At 40.5% G+C, this 19,984-nt stretch overlaps 1 protein-coding gene and 1 long non-coding RNA gene across 6 annotated transcripts in view; one reads left to right on the forward strand and one right to left on the reverse strand.

Annotated features, from left to right (window-relative positions):
• Window positions 1-19,984, forward strand: part of g6pd.S (glucose-6-phosphate dehydrogenase S homeolog) — a 33,666-nt gene that overhangs the window by 7,784 nt on the left and 5,898 nt on the right. For 2 of the 5 annotated variants that reach the window (XM_041575023.1, XM_018232739.2), the window contains 2 exons: window positions 13,616-13,748; window positions 19,917-19,954. In XM_041575023.1, the coding sequence (XP_041430957.1) occupies window positions 13,616-13,748; window positions 19,917-19,954 (171 nt within the window). Of the gene's footprint in view, window positions 1-9,401; window positions 9,529-12,788; window positions 12,808-13,315; window positions 13,359-13,615; window positions 13,749-19,916; window positions 19,955-19,984 lie in introns of those variants that run through there. The other 3 variants (XM_018232736.2, XM_041575024.1, XM_018232738.2) reach the window with 3 other exon arrangements.
• Window positions 2,498-6,970, reverse strand: LOC108699969. Its single transcript, XR_001932907.2, has 4 exons — window positions 6,440-6,970; window positions 5,074-5,171; window positions 3,333-3,449; window positions 2,498-2,951 (listed from the first exon to the last, which is right to left on the reverse strand). It is a non-coding gene; the product is annotated as an uncharacterized LOC108699969 (long non-coding RNA).

The raw sequence follows: 19,984 nt of genomic DNA on the forward strand, positions 1-19,984 counted from the left end.
TTGAAACTTACCAGAAGCTGCTGCATTTCTCACCCTCGGCTTATACTCAAGGTAAAATTAGGTACCTCGGCTTATACTCGGGACAGCTTATACTCGAGTATATACGGTATTTAGCTTTCAGCAGCTCTCCAGTATGCTATTTCAGCAATCTAGTTGCTAGGGTCCAAGTTACCCTAGCAACCATGTGTACATTGGAATAAGAGACTGCAATATGAATTGGAGAGGGCCTGAATAGAAAGATGCGTAATAAAAAGTAGCATTAATGAATGTGTAGCCTTACAGAGCATTTATTTTTTTTAGATGGTGTCAGTGACCCCTATTTGAAAGCTGGAAAGAGTCAGAAGGCGGCAAATAATTAAAAAAAAAAATAATTAAAAATGATGCCCAATTGAAAAGTTGATTAGAATTGGTCACTCTAGAACATACTAAAAGGTTAACTTAAAGGTGAACCCAAGCATTCTGGATAACTGCTCCTCAAAGCTGCAAGTTTACTGGTATGGGAAGAGAAAGCACTGACCTGTTATAGTATTCAGATTTATTGTTTATTAAGAAAAGTCAGCTGAAGACTGTCTTATTTTTAACATTAGCAGCTTTGAAACATTTACAATAAAAGGCACATAACATCTGTGTTACTAACAATGTGAGTATACGTTTTGGGCTGGCATCGAAAACAGGCTGCCTGTTAAATGGCTGACCGATAACTACAGGATCGACCCTTTAAAGGAGAACTAAAGCTTAACTAAAGATGTAGCTTGAAATGTTGTACATTATGTTTTGTGCTTCTGTAGCAGCCCAAGCCAACCACAGTCCTTTAGCAGTAAAGATCTGTCTCCAAAGATGCCCCAGTAGCTCCCCATCTTCTTTTCTGCTGATTCACTGCACATGCTCTGTGCTGCTGTCACTTACTGAGCTTAGGGACCCACTCACAATATACAGTACACATAGAATATAATGTGTAGTCACAATATAAGGCTGATTAGTAATTAATTAGTAATTTGCCCATCTTGAAATTCTGCCCGGTATATCTTCACCTGTTTTGGGACATTGCATCACTTATCAGTGTCTTTACATATCAAGTTCTGACAGCCTAATATCGGCATGTGTATATGTCTCACTTGTGCTTTCAGCCCTCTGTTTCTCTGCCTCCTCCTTTAATTTATCGATCAGTTCCTGTTTGGCGACGAGCTGCTTCTACCTCTTGCAGCAGCTGCTTCAGCTCCTGGATCTGCTTGTCTGCTGAATATAAAGGGTAACTGTCACTGAGATATAATTATAACTATGCATCATGAATACTTACAACTCTTGCAATAAATTTGGGCAATATAGTCTAGAGTTAGTTCCCCTTTAAGATTGGCTGTTTTTGGATTTTTTTTTTACCACCAAGAAACTGCTGCTGCTGGGATTATCGTGGGGTATTGTGAAACACAGCAAAACCTAACTGAGTATCATAAAGTTTCCTGAGGGTGGTGTAAATATCTAGTTTACAGGAGACAGGAGTTACAGGAGAAAAATATTTCCTGGCATATGAAGTACACTGAGACCCAAACAGCTACCATAAATATGGAATGTCAACGGCATCATACAGCTGAAATTGGACAATTCTTGTGTAGTTTGATCTATGCTTATGTAGGCAATGATCTTTCTACTGAGTGTTACTGGAAGCAGTGATGGTTTTAAATGGTAATAAACCAGTAATAACTTCTTTAGTCTAGTCAATGCACAATTCTCTATGCATGGTTCTAGCCAGGTCTGCCATGCAACCTACCTTGGTGTGCTTCTCTTGCTGCGTGCTCACTTTAATGTGCGACGTCAGGAGGATGAGTGTATACCTGGTCAGTTGCTGAGGTCCCAAGTGGCACTAACTAGGTCTCTAATAAGTCCTGGGCATAACCAGCCAGTTAATGACTGCCAGGCCAATTAATGAGTCAGAAGTATATACAGTTATATAGCGAAACATAAATATTTGCCTTAGGAGGGAACAAATTCCCAAAACAGCACACAAACCTGTCGCTGGATACTATTAATATTAATTGTTTATGCTGCCTCTTTAAAGGATAACTAAAAATGAATATGGCTAAAACTGCCATATTTTATATTAAGACCTAACCTAAAGTTTTAGCGTCTCAATAGCAGCAATGATCAGGGATTTCAATCCTGCCACAGGGCTCTGAGCAGCTGTTGAGAAGCTAAGTTTAGGGGTTGTAACAAATTATGAAGCAGAAAATGAGGTTGGCCTGTAATATAAGCTGATGCAACAGGACTGAATATTAAATTCACTGGTTTCTGTGCTGCCATGTAGTAATTATCTGTATTAATTACTAATTAGCCTAATATTGTGACATTTCTATTGTATGTGTACTTTATATTGTGAGTGGGTCCCTAAGCTCAGTAAGTGACAGCAGCACAGAGCATGTGCAGTGAATCAGCAGCAAAAGACGATGGGGAGCTACTGGGGCATCTTTGGAGACACAGATCTTCTCTGCTAAAGGGCTGTGGTTGCCTTGGGCTGGTACAGAAGACCAAAACATAATGTACAACATTCTAGCTACTTCTTTTGTTAGGCTTTAGTTCTCCTTTAACAAGTAAAAAAGATAATTCTGTCTAGGCCAGCTGAACATCATTGCAGGGCCTTATAACCAGGTCAGCTACTAAACCTCATGCTTTTATAACCAGGCTACTAATGACCCTCAGGCAATAACAAACAGGCCAGCTAATGACCCTCAGGCCTTTATAACTAAGGTAGGTAATGACCCCAAGGCAAATACAACCAGGCTGCTAATGACCCTTGGGCCTTTATAACAAGTCTGTTCTTCTCTTCTGTGGCATTTTGTCTCTCCATTTTCAGTGTTGTTTCCAGATACTGCACTTGCATCATTCATTGGTCCAGTTGAACAACCTGTTGCTTCGCTTGTGCTTTCCACCCTTTCTTCTCCTCAAGGGTGTTACGGAGGCTGCAGAGAGAAGTTCAAGCCAGTTACACATAAGATGCTCCCAGAAGTATAGACCAGATTTCTCCTACAGAGCAAAACATTGTTGCCTTATATGCCAGGGTAGCGCACACAACACTGCTGATTTTGAAGGGGCAGCGATACCTTTTTCTATTACAGCCCTTTCAACAGAAGGAGGAACAAAATATGACACCATGGAGATTGTCAACCAAGATTTCCATACACAAATGTAGATAAGACAACTTCGCAGGCATGGATGCTCAGTGTCACATGGCTCAATCAGGTGTTCACATACAGTAAACAACTGCTGCCTATACTCCCTGATCCTACCTCTTCTCCTTGGTGACCATTCCAGGCATTTATCATCAGTTCTGATGTACTAACCTGTCCTCTAGCTCTCTCTTTTCCTGCATGCAAATCTCCAGACTTGTCTGACTCTTTCAGCTCCCCCAAAAGAGAAGTCCCCTGGGCTTTCACTGAATTCCTCTCCTCGGACAGTTGCTGCAAGATTAAAACCAAGATATTGTATAGCAACTTATATAGTAATACAGTAAATTCAGCTAAATATTTACCTATACAATCATTATACCAATCCTAATACTATATCTAGAGCATTTCCTGCCTTGCTGCAGAAGTCTGGCTTTATTCTGTACATATGTACTGTCCCAAAATGTTCTTAGCTCATTATTTGCTATAGATGTTCATGAGTCAGATTGCATTAATGATGAGTGAGTGGGGCATAGCATACCTTGAAAACTCACAAATGGCCCATGGCACTCCAACTGGAAGACCACGCACCAGAACTATTTTTGTTTTTTAAAGGGTAACTCCACAAAAACATAACTTAAGCTTTTTGAAGCTTTTTTAGTAAACGTAATTTCAAGCAACTTTGCAATATATGTTAATATCAATTAAAAAATAAGAAGACTTTTCATGATTTTTAATGGTTTCTGACAGTTCCCTAAGCCTAGCCCCTGCATCCTCCTAACCCCACTATTCCCTGCACACATGATTTCAATAAGGAACAGAGCATCTTAGTGCAATGCATTGTGGGTTATGTAGTCCCTACATGCTGTCTGTAAGCTGTGGAGAAGTTGTTACAATTTGTAACATCGGTGTTTAGTCCCTCCTTCCCTGCCAGGATTTCAAATGATGCAGAAAGAGAAGAACTGTTAACCAGCTGGATTGTAGCATAGAAAATGGCATTTATTCATACAAATCTTGGTTCCCCTTTAAACTTCTGGCTGCAGGTCAACTCTCTGGTCAGCAGAGGGAGCCATACCCTTACACCAGTTTTTTCCCCATCTTTTAGGGGTGCCAAATTAGGTACAAATCAAAGTATACTAATCATTTAAAGTTATAATTGTTTAATCACAGTACTTTTTTATTTTACTGCCAATTGAACTAATCCAGAGCAGTGATTCATTATTATCTGAAAATATATATTTTCGGATAAAAGTGCAGAAGTGCCATCTACTGGACGCAGGAAAAAATAGGCAGCTACAAATGATGTTCTATCTCTTCCATATAAAGTATACAGTAGGTCACTAGGAACGAAGAAATACGATGTGATTAATGGCGGAGCTCTGCCCTTGCACGCCAGCTCCTGCTGAACTGCTGCTCTCGCGATGAATCGGCTCCTTCCAGCCGGCTTCTACTCACACACTCTCTGTCATCGCTGTATAGCGCTGTTCAAAGCATTATTGGAGTCTGGCTTGTTAGTATCAAATAAATGGCTTTATTGAGCGCTTTAACATAGCTGAGGAGGGGGATTCACATCTAACGCGTTTCGTGTCAGTAAACCTGACACTTCATCAGAGTAGGTCACTAGGCCATGCAATTCTGTACATGTAGAACCTAGAGATACAACAAATCCACATATATCATGAATAATACCACTGTGGAATTCTTACCTCCAGCTGTGCTTGCAGACTCTGTAGTTGTTTTTGTTATTCCTCACCTAAACTAAGGCACTCCCAAACCAGTGGGAGGAGTTATATATATTTATTTATATATATTTATGTGTGTGTATGTGGCAACCCATCAGAACCATCACCATAATCCCTGCACTTGGAACATATACAGGGCTGTGAAGTGGACGTGATTGGAGGTCTATGTATCTCACCTGCTTGTTTGGGGCTGGCCCCTCGTCATCTGGCACAGTCTGCCTGATTGAATCTCAATCTGGACCTTCTCCTCCAGCAGTCAAGCTACCCTCTGGCCCTATTTTAGATCAGAATACTAGTGAGTCACATTCAAATGGAAAAAAAAAGTTTGAGAGCAATACAAGCATGCAAAAAAAAAATCCTGGGGTTGTCAATTATGAGCATTATTGGTACCACCTATGTGGACTAGCAGCCTACAGGAGGCTCTGTTTCTGCATGTGGTTTTTAAGCAACCCAAACTTGCCCCAAGCCTGGAATTCTGGCTTTGAAGCCACCAGGAGCAACATACAAGGAGTTGTTGAGCAACACTGGTTGAGGATCACTGTTCTAGATCAATGCATAGGAATTAAGTATAATTTCAAACTGATCCACCTGGGATACGGGAAGCTTTTTCGCAAAAGTAAGGGATTGGGTCATGTCTCATTTTGCCCAAAATGTAAGCATGAGAATGTAGACCTGTTCCATTACTTTTGGGGTTGTCCACGGATTAAGTTGGTCTGGCAAAGACTAAAAGACTTCATTAGTTCAAAGTTGAAAATATGCTTTAATTTCTCTCCAGCTTATGTCCTCTTAAATATTGGCTCACCTTCTTTCTCTAAGATAAATCAATGCAATGCCAATGTTAAAATGTTAGCCAACTTAATCCTTCGTTTTGTTGCTGCTACGAAAAAAACTTTATTCTTATATTGGCTTTTAGAATCTCCCCCCTCCATGAAAGATATTTTATCACAGATAAATAATTTGTGTTGGCAAGAAGCTATATGGGCAAAAACAGCTGAACCACATTTAAAGCGCAAATTCATGGATGACTGGTCTCTTTTTTTCAAACTATCCTGGTCAAAAAACTAAAGTCTTAGAACTATTACAAATCTAAATATATTGAAATGTAAGGTGGCTTTATCAGTTCATGCATATTTTGGATACTTGATACTGCCATTTTTGTTGATAATTCTTTTTACATTAATTAGTAAATCCACTGAGTGAAGTTTGGTTTATTATTGTTTCTTTACTTCATTATTTTATTTACTATGTTAATTATTTTCCTTTGGAATGTGTGCTTTTGAGTATAAATTTATAGATATGTGTTTGTATCTTTGGCATGTTGTACAGCATTGTATATTCTTTTCTTTTGTTATCTTGACATACTCAATCTGCGTAATATATTCTATTGTGTTTATGGAAAACTCAATAAAATTATTGAAAACAAAAAAAAATAAAAAAATAAAGTATAATTAAAAGTATAGGGTGTCTGTGTATTCCATGAAAATGGACTGAAGCAGCACATTCTGGTTCCTGAATTTTGCCACTAGTGAGAACAATAAGTACCTGGAGTCTCTGGCCAGTCAAAATGGTATTTTCTTACTGTGTCTGCTCTTGACTTTTCTTCTCTAATCTCTGGTGCTGCTTCATAGCTTCCTCCAGCTGTGACTGCAGAGAGTTGTGTTTGTTTGTAAGTCTCAGTACCAGGTTCCATGCCTCACAAAACTTGTACATGATGAACTCTCTCTCCTTCCTCTGGGACCCCTGAAACTTCAGCAGCTCACTGTGGCCTTTGCATAACATCATGTTGCTCTGCTCTAGTGCGACTGCCATGGGGAGAAATCCACGGAAGACTGAATCTTGTTTGGAGCTTAACTTAGCAGTGCGAGTGTTAAAGGGACAGTAGCGCCAATAAATGAGTTCTATATGCATGTGGATGCATGATACTCTTACCCTCCATTGGTAAGAAGTGGGTGTTTGCATAATAAAGGTTATATAGATAAGCCACTAGAAGCTGATTTGAATGTTAGTACCTTATGAGTGTACCTTACGATAACAACTGCCATTTTTCTTATTTGTCCTTGAGAGGTCCAAAACTAGTGGAAAGTTTATTTACAGTTTTGGATATCAATAGAACTTTAGAGAGTGGCTACTATCACCATATCTTCATAGATTTGTAACCTTGTTATGAGCTGAACAAATGTTCAAAAGACCTCATCTTTGATTTGCATGGAAAAGAAGCCTATGAGTTAAAATGTTCTGATAAAAACAGGTTATATTATAGCCATGTTTGCCTTTGGATATAGGTGGTTGCTTAACTTTTAGATTTGCAGGTTTGGCAACAAAGATGTAAAGTGAAACCATCTTGCCCTATTGCTGCCATCACCCTAGAACATCGCCATCTTGCCCTGCAGTCGGCCTTCATACTCTTCTACCTACAATGGCTGACCTAAACAATCTCAAAATGCGGCCTTATCCCTCGGAAACAAAACACAGCTTCTTCCTCATAGAACTATGCCAAGAACCAGGGTATTTCTGGCAACATAGTTTATGAGCTGTACAAGCAGGAAATGATAACAGATTCAATGACACTGCTATTATGGATTTATCATTTGTTCATGGCTGGCTGAGATTCATGATGGATTTTTATTGGCCTTCATTGCACTACTACTGTAGTTTAGCGAATATTATTTATCGAGCAAACACCACACTTAGACCTACTGCCATTTGCCAACTGTAAGCTACATTAATGTCATTGTGTAATCATATAGTCCTTCAGTGCTTCAGTTGTAGCAGTATTCTAGTGGAAGTGGAATATTGATGAATGCTGGAAAACATTTTCCAGCAAAACACTGGCACACTATTCTCTATATTCCTTTTAGTCATGTGCAGGTCAACACAGTCTACCCACGCCACACCCAATTATTTATATATATATATATATTTTTTTTTATTGAAAAAGAGAGACTCTACCCTGCTCTGACATCATGGAAGGGGCACACAACAGCTAGAGTATAAAAAGACAAGCATGGAAGCAGAAGCAGGGCATTGTAAGGTCACGGATGGGATCACTAATTCCTATGCTAACTACCCGTACATTTTCCCAGAGTGCAGTGGGTTGAATAAGCTAAATGAGCCACTCCTTAATTTCTTCAGCCCCTCTGCACTTTCCTTGAGTTCTCCAATGATTTTACTGCCTAGGGGGGCATCAGAGTTGCAGGCCAGTGGTGGGCTGCAAACAGAAGCTGGTACCTTTGCAGACGTGAATAGACTGTGAGATGTAGGTCTGTAAGTGGGAGGCATGCAGTGGACCTCCATCATATATCACTGTCTCAGGTAATGGTTTTCCACCTATATACTCTGAAAGGCTTCAGATTTCCCCAGGGATGTGTCCCCTTTGCCCTCCTCACACAGGCTGTTTTCGACGGCAGAGCTCACATTGGGCTGCACCATTTCGGCTGTCTGCGCTCGCCCATTCATTCACTGCGGCCCGGCCCTGTCAAACTATATACCTGAGAGAGGGAGGTGCATCAAACTCTTATTAAACAGATGGAGGAATTAGGACAATGAGCAGGTTTTGCAAACTGTGAAATTCCTAACTTACATTACTCCCCACTTTCCTGGGGAGGCAGCCCTGTGTGGGGATGTGGGGACCCCTGAGGCAGCAGCAACCCCCAGTCTGACGCTGTCTGGTAAACTGTATTTATAGGTGTGCCCCTGCTCCACCCTGCCTCCTTTGTAACGTCAGAGATGGGTGCAAATACTCACCAGGTCAGATGGGAGCAGCCACATTAGAGTTGGGTCAACCTTTCTAGGATCCAACCCCACAGTTAGGGATTGTTTGGCCATACAACATGTTGCCGTAAGTGGTTAGCAAGGCTACCTTACAGCACTGGGGTACTAGGTTCAATATCAGGCAGCACTAGGGTTGCCGTCTGGTTGGTATTTTAGTGGCCTGGCCGGTAAAAATGATGGTTGATTCCAATGTTATTAATAGGGAAAAAAGATAAAAGTATAGGAAGGCTGATATTTTTTTTCCAGAAAAGGTTGCAACCCTAGTCATGACTCTATTTGCAAGGACTTTTCCTGCTTCATTGTGGGTTTCCTTTCCTCCTACATCCAATGAAAGATAGAAGACAGGTTAATTAGCTCATGATCAAACTGAAATTTGTGTATGTGATCGGGAATTACATTCTAAACTCTTCTGGGCTTTTGATTTGAACCAAGGTTTCTGGATTAGAATGCAGTCCCGGACATTACTGTGGCATGTACAGAAGGCAGAGGAAGGGGTATGTGGTAGATCAGTGGAATACTCAGTTTGGGAGGGATTTGATGAAGGGGAGCTATTGTGATGGGTATAAATATTTTGTGTGAAAGGGAGGGGGTGTGTATGGATGCTGGGTTTTCATTTGGAGGGGTTAAACTTGATGGACTGTCTTTTTTCAACCCGATTTAACTATGTAACTATGAGTGGCTAAATTTGCATAGTAGGCTGGGAGTCCCAAGACATGGGCCTGCCCTTATGTTCCGCCCTTTCAGACAAACACGGCGCTTCTGGCATCTCTAGGGCAGACACATACACACACACACAGAGCACTGACATCTTGAGGCAGAAGCTAAACTTGATTCCCCTGAGTCGGCAGAGCATCCCCTCAGTGAGTAACCAAATTGTTATGCAATGATAGGGTGGGGGGTCTCAATCTGGGGAGGGTACAGCTGGGTCTTGTTTCACTTTACTAAAAAGGAAGCACCTTCATTGTCTGTGAATTTAGGGAGAACTGGTTGTCATGTTTATTGTAATGTTGTTCAGTCCTAGGAAAAAACAATGGAAAATTCCAAAAATATAAACAGCTCCAGCTTTATACAGGCAAGTTTAACAGCCATGGGTTCCTCCTAGAATCCATTGAAGCCAAATTAAAGTGAGTAAATCATATGCTGGCATCATGCTGAACACCCTGGGGCAGGGTACCTCTCCTTTTAAAACCAAACACATATAAAAATCACATGTGGAGTTATGAATGCAGCAGGGTTGCACATTAGCTAACGCAGCATCCATCTAAATCCATTTCTAATTAGCCATGCAGGATGTAGATTAAATATGTGGCAGGTTTTAAAGGAGAACTAAACCCTAACAATGACTGTGGCTAAAAATGCCATATTTTATATTGTGAACTTATTGCACCAGCTGATAGTTTCAGCTTATCAATAGCAGTGATGATCCAGGACTTCAAACTTGTCACAGGGGGTCACCATCTTGGAAAGTGTCTGTGACACTCACATGCTCAGTGGGCTCTGAGCAGCTGTTGAGAAGCTAGTGTCGTCACAAATTATCCAGCAGAATATGAGGTTTGTCTGTAATATAGTCTGATGCTACAGGGCTAATTATTAAATTCTGATGCTAATTGCACTGGTTTCTGTGTTGCCATGTAGTAATTATCTGTATTAATTACTAATCAGCCTGATATTGTGATATTCCTATGCTATGTGTACTGTATATTGTGAGTGGGTCCCTAAGCTCAGTAAGTAACATCAGTACAGAGCATGTGCAGTGAAACAGCAGAAAAGAAGATGGGAAGCTACTGGAACATCTTTGGAAACACAGATCTTCCCTGCTAAAGGGCTGTGGTTACCATGGGCTGGTACATACACACAAAACATAATGTACAACATTTCTAGCTACTTCTTTAGTTAGGCTTTAGTTCTCCTTTAAATGGGTTGATTTGATTTTAATAATAATGGGCAGTTCACAAATGACACAATATAAAGTGACCCTAGGATGAGGACTGCAATCCAGTTGGTCTTCTGCTGTTTTTACACTACAAATCCCAGCATGCCCAGTTATGTGTTGCTGGCTGCCGTTTTCCCACTACAACTGCCAGCAGTCAACAGCAGATAACTGGGCATGCTGTTATTTGTAGTGTAGAAACAACAGGAGGCTTACTGGGTTGCAATCCCCATGCTAGTATTTGTTAAATGGTCACTTTATACTGCGTATCTCATCTGTGACCTAATCATTATTACTATTTGTATTTGTTTTGCCTTTTGACACAACAAGAAGATAATTCACAAGCAATTTATATCCCATAGTTGCTGCAACTGGTCAGGAACAATTTGCCTCCCTATGTCCCCTACAATTTTTTTTCTCAGGTACTGGCACTTGGAACAAAGGCATTTTCACATCTGCTGGGGTCATCAGGCAAGTGATACTGACATTAGCTGGTGAAGACAATGGTCAGCTCTTTAGATGTTGCTGACTTATAAAGCAGCAACTTTGGCTTGTTATTCAGCTGGTGTCTACTACATTGTTTCAACAGTCAGAATTACAAGGGCAGAGAATAGCTGGGGACACTGCATTTAATACCATAACTTTAAATTCATTGAACATATTAATGAATGGATATTGGAAAGTTGCTTAGAATTACATTTTCTTTCTTTTTTTTTATTGAATATATATTTGGGGTTTCACATGTGAATTAAATGAAATTTTCTTTCATTAGGTTTTTTGGGTTTATATGCCCTTTAAGCCATATTACAGAACAGAAAGTAATGTTTTATACTGGGAAACCGTGATGTGCAACTATTGCAGAACTGGATCCTATAATAGGATTGGATAATCCTGGACATGCCATCAATCTGGTGGAGCAGGCAGTAACATTTGGTCTCCTGTATAAATCTGCTGCCAAGGGACAGAAGGTGTAACTTGCCAACTTCCTATTTTGTACTTATTGAGTGTTTTGGACACTTCTCCTTTGTGTCAAGCTAAATTACAGAAGAAAAGATATGTACATAATATTATGCAACAAGGGAAGCCTTCGCTATAGCATTGGTAGTGGTGGGTCAATGCTCTGGCTCAGCAGGTTTTGTCAGGTTCCAGCAGGGAAGGGGTTACACTGTCATACACTATTAGTAGCTTGGTAAGGCGTTAAACACTGATTTACTTCTGGATTCCAGCTAGGAAGGGTGTTATATTTGCTGTATCATGCTGACTGTACCTCGCCCTTTGTGTTTGTGTGCCTGTGTTTGGTTGCAAAATGGATTTGGCAGTCTCACTCTCCTCTTTGTTTAGAGAATGTGTACCTGGTAAGCCCTTCCACCCTGCCCCGGCCCGTGCACGCCCACTCTGTGCTGCTACAGCATGCCCCATGCTTGCATAAATTGGTCAATGTATTGATTGCCTATTTAACCCATGTGGTATATGCAGACAGTAAAGCACACCTTAAAGGAGAACTAAAGCTTAACTAAAGAAGTAGGTAGAAATGTTATACATGATGTTTTGTGCTTCTGTACCAGCCCAAGGCAAGCACAGCTCTTTAGCAGTAAAGATTTGTCTCCAAAGATGCCCCAGTAGCTCCCCATCTTCTTTTCTGCTGATTCACTGCACATGCTCTGTGCTGCTGTCACTTACTGAGCTTAGGGACCTACTCACAATATACAGTACACATACAATAGAAATGTCACAATATAAGGCTGATTAGACATGAAAAGTTAGACTCACAGCTTAAAGGGCATTTCACCTTCATTAGCAAAACTGTAATAACTTAAAAAAACTACGCGCACCAACTGTTTAGTCCCTCTTTTTATTCCTAAAAAGTTGGGAGGTATGGTTTGTTGTCTCTGCAGATTTGTTTTTTTTTTTTTAAATGTATGAATCTGTGGAGACAACAAACTGCTACAGGCATCGGTTATCTACTTCACACCTTAGGTCTTATTCGTGCCTGGTCTGGACTACTTTACATAACCCACTTCGCTGTAAGTCTGTCCCTGCTTGCATTATAAATTATGCTTATGTGTTGTTTCTCCTTTTGTCCCTCACAGTTTTTTTTGTAAACAAAATGCTGTATAGATGTCAGTGCCAACATAGCTTCTTTGTAATCAGCTTTGAATAGGAACTGCAATGTCCTGAAAGTTTGCTGTGATTATCATCTTAGATAAAGGTATCACCTTTACACCCCATTTGTTATGCTTCATATCAAACATTCTACTGTATAACTTCTGTTAATATAATAAACAATACTTTAATATTTAGTTTTAGCAGACACAGGAAGATCCAGTTTTTAGTCCTTACAACTTAGAGTGGACGTATAAATGCACCAGTCCTGGGCTACGACTGCAGGAAATGTCAATAAAATTTATTTAAAGGAGAAGGAAAGGCTAAAATGAAGTTAGCTTTATTAGAAAGGTCTATATAAATACACCAGTAAACCCTTAATGTAATGCTGCTCTGAGTCCTCTGTCAAAAGAAACATCACATTTCTTTCCTTATATTGTGTATACATGGACTTGTCTGTATCAGACTTCCTGTTTTCAGTTTAAACCTCCAGGGCACAGCCTTGAGCATGCTCAGTTTGCTCCTCTCCCCCTCCCTGCTGTAATCTGAGCTTAGAGCTATGAGTGAGCTGGGAGAGACCCGGTGATGTCACACAAAGCCAATATGGCAGCTTCTATCCTAAACAAACAGAGAACACTTCTAGAGCTGTTAACTCAGGTATGGTAAAGCATTCTGCAGAATAAATATAGTGTTATAGCTTGCACTATTGTGGCTAATCTATTGGCAATAAACTGCTTCAGTAGCTTTCCTTCTCCTTTAAATGATTCTTTAGTTTATCTTTTAATGTTATCTTTTGATGTTGTGGGACTTTCTGTATAGTGCACACCCTTCTTCAGTCCCTCGTGTTATCCTTTCATACTTGTCTTTGTAAATAATTATCAGGATTGCCTTGTAACCCCTATGTCCCTCTACAGCAAGATGGCTGCAGCACACGAGCAAGTACACCTCAGTCGGTCGGAGGTGTGTGGTATGATGAGGAAAGAACTTTTTAGTGAACAAGAGTTCCACCAGTCTCAGACGCACATATTCATCGTGGTTGGAGCTTCGGTAAGTGAATCCACCTCTTTAAGTGCAGTAGCGTGGGTTCCCCATATTGATTATGCAATATCCCTTAAAAAAAAAGCAGTGGGTGTTTTATTTTGATGGGGCAGCCAGCTTTATTGCCATTCCCAGCTGGGAAGAGACAACTCTCTTTGCATCTCATCAGTTTATTATTATTTAGGTCCCACAAACCCTGCCTGATTGTAATGATTGCATGCCAGAATAGTAGCAGCATAGTAAAAAAGTATGTGTTTCATGTTTTATTTCCTGTAATAATTGCAAGGCAAGAGCAAACTCTGACATTCAATTTCCCTCCACCACGGTGCTGAAAACGCTTGCTAAATCCACATGTGTGTCTGTAGCCTAAAGAGAGATTGTGATGTTGATCAGCTGAATTGGTGCTGAATACTTAGTGGGCAATAGCATCATGAAGCTTGGCAGAGCAGACACACTAGCAGCAGCTAGATTGAGGATGAGAGGTAAGTACCGGTCAGGGAATTACCATATTGGTACCAGGGATTAAGCAAAGGGAGTAAGCAAAGGGAGTACTGTATGCAAGATGAGTCAGACACTAGTGATATATTTAAACATTACTTGCTCCAGGGCATAATTTTTTTAAGGCTCCTCCATCTCCGAAATCTGATTTCTTTTGGGTGCAGACATTGAAACTGCATATTAGTTACCTACCCAATACATCTGCCTTCCAGCAGCCACTGTATCCATTGCCTTCATTGTTATCGCAGTTAAATACTGTCTCACCCACTGCAGGCTCACTTCGGTGCTACTTCTGCATCTGTGCAAAACTTGGCATCTATTTGCTTTTGTTCAATTGTCAGTCCTTTATACACACTGTCCAATGGAAAATAACCTTTCATACTCTCCTCTTTTATTAATCTCACCATTGGACCTCTTTATCCGTTCCAACAAAAGCCTGCTGGTGTATTTCACCTGGTGAAGAAACACCCAATACATTTCTGAAAAGAATGTGCAACTGGGGAATGGTAGCTTAGTGCTCTCAATCTCAGTGAACACCCCCGCTCCAGGTGCTAAACTTTATCCAATTTGTCAGATTACTGAGAGAAAGCAATCAGAGCAGAGCTTGCTGCTAAGTGTTCTTTATTCGACACAACATGTTTCGGGCAAGTGCCCTTTATCAAGTGTACAAATAGTCCGTGTTAACAAACATTTAAAGGGTAAAACAGGAAGTGAGGTCACGCATCAAGATAAGTGGATCAATAAAAAGTGCAAGCATTAGGGGTAATTAGTGAGTCCTTTATGCATAATGTCCTTGATTAATTCAGTCCACACTCTGACATTTTCTGGAAGCATTTCCAAATAGTCTCTTCAAATAAATGTTGAAAAAATGAAAAAAAGGGTATAATACTCAAGGAACTGCCCATTTCTGGGCCTACCACAAAAACAACCTGATAAATTACTCAATTATTATGGAAGGAAAACATATGCCCATTATTCTTACCATTAGCCGTACATATAATGTAAATATCTTGGGCTCAGAAATGTTGTGTCGAATAAAGAACACTTAGCAGCAAGCTCTGCTCTGATTGCTTTCTCTCAGTAATCTGACAAATTTGATTGAATAGATAATGCCTGTTATCCCCAGTTGAAAAATGCTATATTTGCCATTACCCTGGCGTAGAGGTACTAATACACATAAATGTAAATGTATGCAGCATTGCACTAAATATATGAGAGTATTAAGCCAAGTGTGTCACAGACTGTGTGTGTTCTGTGTGTGCATTGTGTAACTTCAGATGAAATTCTTTGCTTAATCCCAGTGGAGCAATGGGCCTGCTAGCAATGTGATTTATCCATCACTCTCCTGCCTCCGTCTATGCATATTATCATATAGAGTTCATACTAATCCTAGGGCCTGTACTGACCACCAAAATTCTAAAGGAGATGGCCTGTGATGGGTTACTATATGTCCACTGATTATCCTAATAAGAGCATCTCACAAGCTCAGTATACTGTATACCCACCTTAAGTCTGTTAATATTTACAAGAATACTTCTTGATAATAGTCCTCCCTACTGGTGTTATTGGCCTGTTATCATTTGACATGGAAGGTATTCCAGTGAATTGAATTTATTCTTTTATGAGTGTATGTGCTCAGGTTATACAATAATCTGTAGACAAACAGCAGGGCAAACACAAATCATGGTTGCTATGTGGTTAGTTCAATTATATCTATATGTGCACCTATTAGTTTCAATACCATGTTCTATGAACGTGACGTATCAATGGGAGAAATTTCATAACCTTTCTAAAAGAGAACCAAAGGTAAGGTAGTTGCCCTGGAAAAGCCTGTCTACCAGACCACTCCATTAAGGTGGCCATAGATTTAACAATTTCTTTCCTGGAAAAGATCTTTCCAAGAAAGATCGTTCGTTTCAACAAACTCGTGTAGAGCTGAATTGTCAGATATACAGGTAGAAGCAATAGAATTTTACTTGTATCTGATAATTCTGCACTAACAGCGGGCAATGTTCTGGTGCCTTCAAAGGCGCCCAATTAAAATTTGTTTTGTACGATAATATCTGTACATGTATGCTCACCTTTAGAGGTGCTTGGACCAGCCCGAAAGCTACAGGTCAGGGTTGGCTGACATGGCATGTTTAATTTCTCCTACTGAATGCAATAGAGTAAAGGCAAGCACCACATTGCTTTTTACTGGAAGCTATAAAATGCAGTGTGTGGCATGCACAACATTTCGGGGGCTCCAGCCTGTTTTCCTCATATAAAGACCACCAGTTTCGCTGCTCCACCCTTATCCCACCACCTTCCAGTGACGTGTCTACAGATACCCCACCTTCATTTTTCCGTCACCAGAGGGTGGCAGGTTAAAATATTGCAGGAAGATTTTGTGCTGGGTTGGGTGCAGATTGAATCAGCATGGATTAGGGTGATGGCACACAGGGAGATTAGTTGTCACTTCGTTTTTCCAAAGATGCCTCGCAAGGAAACTTCGGGAGACTTTGAGAAAACAAAGCAATACAAGTGTTTTCCCATCGTCGATTTACATTATTGATAGTGAGAAACCATTTTCGGGAGGTTTGTCAACTATGATAGCACAGATTTAGTACAGGCCACAAATCTCCCCGTGTGTCATGGACCTTAAATTGGCCATACACGGGCAGATTAAAGATGCCGATATCGGTCCTTTAGACCGGCAGTTTACCTGCCTGTGTGTGGGGGCGTCCGATGGGTCTCCCTGATCGATATCTGGCCAAAAATCGGGCAGATGTCGATCGGGCAGGTTTGATTTTTCCTTTGATTGAAGACCACATTGGCTAGTTGATGCAGTCCTATGACCCGTCGGCGCCCATTTGCTTCGTTGTAATTTGATCGTTCGGCCCTAGGGCCAAACGCACATATTAACCCGATATCGCCTTGCCGTTAGTGAGCATATCAGGTTAAGATCCGCCTATTTGGCGACCTTGCCAAACGAGCAGGTCTAATAGTGCATGGCCATCTTTAGAGTGGGCTAAGACAAATGACCATTGCATCGCTACTCTGCGACCCCCAATATCGCCTTATCTTTTCCTGTGTGTGGCCACCTTTACTTAGGAATATAATTAACACAGTTTTTTGCATTCCCCCATTATAATGTAACACATACGTGCTGTTTCAATGGTATTAAAACTTCTGCCTTTCTTCTTCCAGCTTAGGTACTGTGAGACTCTTTAGACCCAGTCAGAGTTACTCAGCTAAATTATCCTGATATAACCTGGTCTGTTTGGGCAGGAGGCCAATAATAATTTGCAATTACCTATTAACATGCCACTCCCGGCCTCCTTTATGTATTGCCTTTGCTAAGCCTCTGGATATGCAGCTTTCAATCTCCCCCTCCCACAATAAACACATTTCCAAATAACTCTTGTTTGATTTTTTTATACATGTAAAAAAAATGCACAGTCACTAAGGGATTGATAGACTGTAACCGATTGTACAAACTGCAGTACTTTACTGCTTATCTGATCTTTATTAACTGTTACAGCAGCGCCATGTTACATATAGTAACTGGTGGGTCTGACTTGTAGCAATATAGCAGAAGCCAGTGGACTCACAGACCTGTGATTGTTAAGACCTGCTACATTTTTTGAAGAGACAGAACCAATGGTGCAGAAAGGAACACATATACAGTATACTGCTTTCATTTGCACTTGTAGTTACACACATCATTGACATTTTGTAATAAATGCATAATTGAAAGTTGCTTAGAATTATATTTTACTTCATTTTACAATCAAAATGCAATTTCTGTACACATGCATAATCATTCTCCTCCCTTATTCTCAGTTTAAAGTAATTGTTAAAATAATGCTATTGACTCTGGTGTACAGGTATTGGACCTTTATAAAGAATGCTCGGGACCTGGGGCTTTCCGGATAACAGATCTTTCTGTAATTTGGATCTTCATACCTTAAGTCTACTAGAAACTGTTTTCAATTTACCCTAAAAACCAGGGAGTGGCGTGAAAGAGACACTGGAAAATGAATAGGAGAGGGCTTAAATAGAAAGATAAGGAATAAAAAAATAAATGATAGCCACAAAGAGCAGTAGTTTTTTTTTCGCTGCTGCCCCCTATAACTATTAGAAAAATGAGGAACAGTTGAAACATTTTAAAGAATACAATATCCTATAATATCCTGAAAGTAAACTACTCCTGTAGCCTCTCAGTCACTGTTCTAGCCTTTATTTGCCAGCATTTATTTTTATTAGGTGTTGTCTGTGGTCTCTCCTTCCCTAACATTTACTTGTCTTTTCTCTCTCCTGGCTTATATCCCTCTTGACCCTTCTTCTGCCTGATCACTTTGTCTCTTTTTTTCTTTCCTCTGCTTTTTCTCTCTTGGACTCTTTTTCTCTTAATCCATCACTCTGTTCCTTTTTGGCTTTTCTTCTTCACTTCTAAACTGTCCCGTTCAGGATTAACAGCACCCCTATGATTAAGTGCAATGTTCTATCAAGTCATGGCAATTTCCATGAGGTATAGTCCTGAGGGACAGGAGATTGTTGGCTAGGGAATTCCATGTAAGGTGCCGTATTGTGGGTACATGGATCCACTGTATAAAGGGGATATCTGGATAACACTTCCTATAATTCCTTGGTGCAGGCGTGCAATTTTGGATTAATCATTGCCCATGCTAAAAAACCAGATGGCGGTGCCTGAGCAAGGAGCAACATCATTGATAATGGTCAGGTATTATAAGCAAGAGTTGACCCTGGCCAACATCTAAAATGCACTAGGCACCCCCAGAGCTCAGCATGTTGTCATATATATGTATTGAATGTAATGATTTAGCAACTACCTTAAGCAATTATCCTTCCTTGTGCATCCTTATTTGAAAAAGGGGAAGTACAACAATAAAAAAAAAATAACTCCTGAAAATAATTCCATCGTGGATGATGGGAGTTTAAAGGGGAAATTTACCCCTTGTCAACTCCCCCAGTATTTGTCTGGAGTCTGCCTTCTCATCCAGTCTTGTGACACCCTTTCAGTTTGTATTTTATAAAAAAAATTTTTTCAATGTGCCACTCCTATTATTTTTCTTACATGCAGAGAGGTCAGATGAGCTTAACCCACCACAAGAGACCAGTGCCGAACCCGGCTGGCCAGTTCAGCCCCACCGCAGCAGTGTGCAACCGAGGACGCTCGTGCGCCTCTTCTGCCTACCCCTAGTTCCGGCCCTGCAAGAGACTTAAGTGAGGGGTGGCATTGGGGCTGCTGCTTAAAGCTAACCATAAACACATACATTAGAATGTACATTCTGCTAAAGGAGTTGTTGCTAGTGCGAGTGACGATGGCAACCAGAAAATTCTGTTTGGAAACTGAAGGGATGCAGAACAAAACAGGCCTGCAAAAAGGGGATCCTGCTGCAGAATATCTCAAAACTTAATTAATTGTCTACATTACAATATAGGTTCATTTAAATGGAAGGTAACAATCTTTGTCCACAGTAAAAAAAAATTGATAGAATAGGACTCCTAGGATGCAGCTTTGCTTATAAAGTGATTGCCCGGTACGGAAGTGAGTTGCTTGCGCTGCAGTGTTGCCTCTCACAAATGCTGTGCAAATGGGGGATACAGAGGCCTCCCTACTATGTGGGTCTCCATTGAGAAAATAACAATAGCTGTTTGTTTTTACCCCCTTAGGGAGATCTGGCCAAAAAGAAGATCTACCCCACTCTATGGTAAGTGATTAGCTACTGTCAGGTTCTTTT

Source organism: Xenopus laevis, chromosome 8S, assembly GCF_017654675.1.
Source record: "Xenopus laevis strain J_2021 chromosome 8S, Xenopus_laevis_v10.1, whole genome shotgun sequence".
NCBI classification, from domain to species: Eukaryota; Metazoa; Chordata; class Amphibia; order Anura; family Pipidae; genus Xenopus; species Xenopus laevis.